Below are 7257 nucleotides of genomic sequence, written 5' to 3' on the forward strand. Positions count from 1 at the left end.
TTTTATATAAAACTTATGTTTTTTTGTACATTACGAAATTTAATTTTTTAAAATAATTATTACGTAATTTCAAAATGAATTTGATCTCTAAGGTCTAATATATTTTGTGTGTAATGGTTCAAAGCATTTTTGATATATATTATATTTTAGTTTGGTTTGTTTTTAGTATTACTGTATAAATATAATACTATACAATATTACTATATTCTATACAATATATGAAATTATGTGTTATTTGTTTTAGAAAGTAGATTAGGTCAAACATAGTTATAAGAATAGTCATATCTTTATGTATGTGTTAGGGGTGGGCATTTCGGTTTAGTTTCGGGTTCGGTTTGGGTTCGGTTTGATTTGGGTAATTTGGGTTTTATAAAACTCAAACCAATTAAAACCAAAGTAGCTTTGGTTTGGATTCAGTTTGGGTTTAGTTCGGTTCGGTTCAGTTCGGTTTGGTTTAGATTTAGTTCAGTTTACATTATTATGGTGTAGTTTGGTTCGGTGTAGTTCGGGTTGGTTATAAAATATGAAGACATCAGTTTTATATTTTTATTAAAAATAATCAACTCATAAACGATAGAGTGAGAATATAAAAACTTATGCTACATGATTTTATATATAATATGATTATTTGAATCATATTTATAATTCCTTTTTAAAAATATGGAAGTTATGAAAAAATGAAAAACAAAATTTTAGTTAAAATTTACAATATGTTATATATATATATATATATATATATATATATATCATATATATTTTTACTATATACAGTATATATTGGATTATCGGTTTGGTTTGGTTTGGTTCGGTTTAAACCAAAACCAAACCAAACCGTTCGATTGAGTAAAACATGAACCAATTGGGTTACATAAAGAGCACGGTTTGGTTTAGTTCGGTTTAACTTCGGTTTGGTTGGTTCGGTTTGGGTTTTTTGTCCATCCCTAGTATGTGTCTATGACTTATTTACCTAATGTTATTCGTACTAATAAAATTAATATGGCCAATGAAAGTATACTGATCAATTTAAAATGAATTGTATAGGGTAATTAAGAACGATTAATACTTTTAGTATTCTTAGTATATATCTTATTTAAATCGATATGTAATAAATGTAAAAATCATATATGGAATGTGGACAAAAAGAAGAACTGTATTTAAGGAAATACATTGCATTAGTATTGTATGTATTATATATAAAGAATGAGACATTTAATTTAAATATATGAGGTCCATCTTTAAAAATCAACATAGAAGAGGTTGTAATGTTCTTGTTTTAATAAACTAGTACTTGTTAATAATACTTTAATTTTTAAATAGATACTTATGGGTTTTAAATTGCGATCGAACAATACAAAAAGAATTGTGAACTTGAAGGTTCACGTTTGCGTTTAATAGTAAACGTACACAAATCTTTTTTTTTAATGAATGTTAATTTATTTAAAAACCAAATGATTTTTTTTATTGACAAATATGGATCTTGCTATAAAAATATTAAGAAAATACGAATTTTGAACTCTATTTGAAAAGGAAAATACGAATTTTGTTTAGTTTATTCACGGTTGTAAGAGCATCTTTAATGATATAAATGGAAGGATATAGCTTAGGTGTAAAAAATTAATAAAATAGTGTAAGAAATAAATTTTAGTAATATTTAGTAGTGGGATAAGTGGAAGAACCTAGACAAAACACTTCTTGTCTAATACTTTAGATATACATCTTTCATCACTTTTTCAATTTTTTTCTTTTATTATAATGCTTTAAAATTCATTGAAATATGCTGATAAAGATGCTCTAAGTTGTAAGACATGCATGCATCGATAGTGGTGTGTTATTTGAATATAGTTTTTCAAACGACTGATAAAAAGAAAATTAAATAGATTAGTCCATACACCATGATGAATATTTAATTAGTAGCGTTGATGGGAAGAGTATATTTTAGTTTGTCTGTTTGCATATTAAACTATTTTATTCACTAATTGTTATACTAATCGTTTCGTTTGTATAAAAAAGCATTGTTGACATATACTAGAATATGTCAAGTGGCCTAGATGTTGGATTCCTTACATCGGAACTCCAACGAAACTTTCGTTAATTTGTTTTTTCCAACTTTCAATTAAATTTTAATCTGCCTTTACAATATACTTTTATTTTTTCGTCCACCAGTGTTTGTAATATAAGTGTTATTATACTATTATATGTGTAGGCTGGGGTCAAAATATTATTAAAGTAATTTTCTATTATAAACATGATTAGAATAGTTAATTACTTAATTTGATTCTCCCTTCATTTAACTGCATAAAGACACGGTTCGGCCAGTCAGCACTTTATTATCATTAAATTACTTATTGGTTTACCACCATCATCCATCATGCTGCTCTACATATACTTTAAGTTTATCTTGCTACGTTTGTTTCGTTTGCGTTATCTTCCAGCCATATTTTATTCAAACCATTTTTGAATTTGTTTTATCTTGTCATCTCATTTTATATAATAAAGCTCGTTTATATAAAAATAACATTTTAGAGTTTCTCTCTCTAGAAACAGAGTTCCGCCTTCTTACTAGAGCACAACCGCGGCGATCTGTGTTTTCCGGCCGACGGAGGGGCTCCCTTAGCCCTCGTCGGTCCGACTTTTCTTTGTTTCTCGTTTTTATCTTTGTTTTTTGTGTTTTTCCTAGCTTCCGGCGTCACATCCTCTTTGTGGTGGGCGTCTGGCTCTGACTCCGGCGTCGCACCCTTTTCGTGGTGGATGTCCGGCTTTGACTCCGGCGTCGCATCCTCTTCATGGTGGACGGCTGATTTTTCGGCGAATGACGTTGTGGCTTCGCTTCAGGCGATTTGATGTCCGGTGAAGGAAGCAAAGGGCTAGTAGTTGGTGACTTCGGTGAATCTGAATGAGATCTCGAGATTGACTCGATGAGGCTCTCCGTTATCAGAGTTCATGCGAAGAAGATGAAGTTGAATGGGCCGGCAATCGATTAGTTCCGGCGTGGTTTCGTTGTCCCGGTGAGACGTTTGTTCGGCGTTCTCCGGTGGAGACTCTAGACGGTAGCGAAGCGGTGGGGTGGGACGCGTGTTCCTCGGTTGGCGAGGCTTCAACACGTGTCCACTTCGTGCCTCTCAATCAGACGCGTGTTTCGACGCGTGGAGGCCTACTGATTCGACCACATGATCGGTTTGAGCCAGTGTTGGGTCCTTGTAGTTGGGGCCATTGTTGGGCTATTTCGTTTTAATATATGTGTGTATGTTTTTGGGTCCCTCTCTTTGGGTTGGACTTTGTGATCCTGGGCTTGTAGACCCATTAATAATAAGCATAGATGGAAAAAAAAAGCTCGTTTATATAATAAAGCTCGTTTTGATAGGATATAATTGTTGGACCAAGTCATAGCATAGTATAATACTAAAGTGGGAATCAAAACTATAGTAATGTGGTTAGTATAGAAAAAGAAAATGGTTTGTATAGTACTATATTGCTTGTGGGCCTGTGCCCTGTGGCGTTGCCAAGGGTAACGGTGAGGCCATCACACCGCAATAGAGCGAATCAGCGTCCAAGTATCCGAATTACGGGTCCCATCATTTCAATTAAATAACAACTAGGATAAAATTTGCGCAGGGTAAAATTTTATGATAAATATTTAAAATATATAATATTGACAATTATGTCAAATAAGGAATATCTCAGTTTTATTAGGGATAAACATGTCGGTTCAACTACATGTTTAGATTTTGTTAAAAAAAATACGGGTTTAGGTTTGATTTGGTTTATTAAAGTCCAAGAGACCTTTAACCAAAGTAAATTCAAATTAGTTTGGTTTGATTTGTGTTCACTTTTATTTCGATTTGGATTGTGTTCGATTCAGTTTTAATTTAGTTTAGTTTGTGTTTGGTTCGTTTTATTTTGGTATTGTTTGTGTTTGTTTAATTCAATCGAATTGATTTTTCTAGTATTGTTTTAGTTACAAAAATATAATTAATAAGAACATAAACAAATCATCATTTGACACTAAGACATTATTTTTTTTCATTAAAATTAGTATACATTTTTAGTGGAATCTTCGAATAATTCAGACATTGATAAATTAATTGCATTATTTTAAATTTTAATTATTTTATACCTTCTTCGCTTATTCACCAATCTTTCTAATTAATACAAACATTCCTTTTACTGAAACTTATGAAAATTATATACTGCATATATCGATTGCACGCATCATATTGTGCAATATTTTATATTTACTACTTATTATCTGTTTTTTTGAAAATTAACAAATTATAAAATAATAATTATATATATTAAATAATTAAAAATAAATTACTATATGTAATAAATTGGTGTGCGCATATAAATCAAACGATCACTCTTTTTTTTGCAATCATTTTAGGGTAAATAAATCAAAACAATCACTCTTATTTGTCGTATATAATATGTAATTAAATTTAAATGATATTAGCATAAATATTATTTTAATATTGATTTTATTAAATGAGGTTTCTACTCATATGATTTTATGATTATTTGCATATTTGTGAAACAATATTTTACACCAACGATTTTTTTTAATGTGGATGTTTAGTAGTTTCAATGATTTATAATCATTTAAAAAACAATGAAGATTACAAAAATTAAAGTATTAACTTTTCAATATATGTTCAATGCAAATATCAAAATATTAGTATGTATTTTCATACGATGTATAGTTTAATTTAAACGATATGATATATATATATATATAAACCTATTAAAATGAAATTATTTATTCATACGGTCTTATAATCATTGTATCCTAATATAAAAAAAAATGAAACCTTGATCACAAAAGTTTATATAAGATTTTTAAGTTTTAGTAATTTATACTCGTTTTGAAAAATTCAAAATACAACATATACAAAAAATCTAATTTTTATTATATCACTGATATAATTGTGTAATTTATTTAATAATAAAAAATTAAACAAAAATGATAGAAAGTATACAAATTGTTATGAAATCTTTATTATTTAAGATTATTAATTGCCGTATATATATTTTAATCACATTAGATAATTCCGTAGGTTTTATTTATGGAAAGATATATGCGACCAATGTAATGCTAGAGAATATAATTTTTAGACTATAATTTATATAAAGTGCTTTAGAATTCTTTAAAATAGGATATAGAAGGCATACACAAGTGCCATATAAGATGAGGTTCTTCTTTAATTCTTATAAAACTAAGGTTTATATTTTTTAAATGATTCCCAAATAATATATAGGGGATACCGTAACACTAAAAGACTTTCTTTTTTCAAAATAACACATGGAAAATATTATTCTATTAAAATAAATTAAGTAAAAATAAAATAAGCATAGACAATAATAATTTTTTGTAAATTATTTTTCTATGTAGAACTTTATATAATCCGTAGAACCGTGCATGTGAGTTTTATATTGAAACAAACGTAAAATAATATATATTGTGAACGCGTTTATGTAGAATTTGGCCGAGAGCCCTCTGCACGTGACACGTAAGCGTATTTGTTTTCAAATCGCTGTGAAGCTGCCACATGGCAAATGTAATGTGAACGCATTAAATGACAATGCATCTCCTTTAATATAGAGGGGATATCATCTTTCTTTTGAAGCACTACTTATTTTTTTTAAAAAATGCAAATTCCATAAAATTAAGCACCTGACAGTATGATACGTGTGACATCCAGACAGCTGCTTATACATAATGTCACTATAAATAAATTTACAAATTTTGAATCCTTTTTTTTTTGTAAATGTGCACTCTTTGAAATGTATAGTTACTATCAAAGAGTGGTAATGGAATGGTAGAATCTTTCTCTTCTTTCTAAAAGTTCTTGAAAGAGAGAGACTTTCGCGGTGGTCCCTGATGTTTCTTCCCTTCCCCTTATGCCTCTGGTTCTTTGACGATTCCGGTACACGGTTGTCTCCTCGACATGGTGTAGTCGGCTCTGCTTCCGGTGATTCGCGGTCTCATCGACAGAAATCATTCGGCTTTGATAAACTCCGGCGGGTTAAGATCAACCGTCGGGTCTCGTGGTTGTTGTTGTAGCAAAAAGTGAAGTTGGAGGAGCTCTCGATGATATCGATGGAGGCTTCTCCGAAGTTTGAGGTGTGGTGTAGCTGAGGACCCCTATACGTCCGATACAGTCGTCGGAGGTGAGATTTTTGGCGGATTGGGGGTGAGTTTTCCCGGATGATTCCGGGAGTAAGTTGCTATGATTTGGCGGCGAGTTTGAAGTCGAGAAAATCTGTTTCCGAGGTGATTGAGGTGAATTGTCGGGTAGAGTTCACCGGCTTGAAGGTTTCTCCGGTGAGTTTCCGGCGTTAGATCGCAGTTTGGCGACGTTGAGATGCGTGTCTCGGTTTCTCGGTGCGTTGACAACACGTGGGTGTCCACGCGTTTTCTTTTTGACGCATCAAAGTGAACGGCTCGTTTGGGCTTTTGTTCTATTGTATGTGTTTTTTGTTTCCTTGATAGTGGGTTTTCATTTTTGTAATATTGTTGTATCCCTTTGTTGGGCTTTTGGTTTGGTTTTATTAATATCAGTTGGAAAAAAAAAAGTTACTATCAAAGAGTGAATAAATAGTATTAAATAGAAAAGCCATGATCATAAAGTTTATTTTAATGATGTGTGTTTGGGTGGGGGCACGAGAAAATAATTATATATAGTATGGATCTGAATAAAAAAAAGGAAAAAAGGAAGGGAAGTCATAGAATAAATGAATAAGATAATAATAATGTGTGACTAAAGATAGGGCAGTGGGCTTTATTCCATAAGAAAGTGACGTTTGTGCCATGCTGGCTACTCGAGATCGTAGCCGTCGAAATTGACTAACGGTTAAGATTGAGAGAGTGTGGTCATTTGAAGATCTGAACCGTTCTATTTTGCAGAGAATTAAGAAGATATAGGAGGAGAGGAGAGCAGCGGATTGATAGTTCATCCCTCAACAAAGTCTTGACGGGGAGGAGAAAGGATTTAAAGTGAGAATCAGTTGATGAGAGGTTAAGCTTGCATGAATGGATAATTCCAGGGAAGCTCGAAGATCATCATCATCATCAACCACCATGGGTGCTGCTTCAAATGGTGTTACAAAACGGAGACAACGATTCTCAGGTATTGCCTATTCTTCTTCCTCTTCCTTGTTATTTTGCGATTATGCTGATGAGTTTTGTGGTTGTTTGATGAGTGACAGAGAGTAGTCGTGGGGAGGAGGTGAGGGATAGAGCGGAGAAGAAAGAGCGAGATC

The 7257-nt window shown here is 31.8% G+C and overlaps 1 protein-coding gene across 3 annotated transcripts in view; it reads left to right on the forward strand.

The window, feature by feature from the left end:
• The first annotated feature begins 6887 nt into the window (after positions 1 to 6887).
• The window catches only part of LOC108830536 (protein TIME FOR COFFEE), a 4369-nt gene continuing 3999 nt past the window's right edge, over positions 6888 to 7257 (forward strand). For all 3 annotated transcript variants that reach the window (XM_057009395.1, XM_057009394.1, XM_057009396.1), the window contains exons 1-2: positions 6888 to 7124; positions 7204 to 7257. In XM_057009395.1, the coding sequence (XP_056865375.1) occupies positions 7028 to 7124; positions 7204 to 7257 (151 nt within the window). In that variant the 5' untranslated portion in view covers positions 6888 to 7027. The remainder of the gene's footprint in view (positions 7125 to 7203) is intronic.

This window comes from Raphanus sativus, chromosome 4 (genome assembly GCF_000801105.2).
Source record: "Raphanus sativus cultivar WK10039 chromosome 4, ASM80110v3, whole genome shotgun sequence".
NCBI lineage: Eukaryota > Viridiplantae > Streptophyta > Magnoliopsida > Brassicales > Brassicaceae > Raphanus > Raphanus sativus.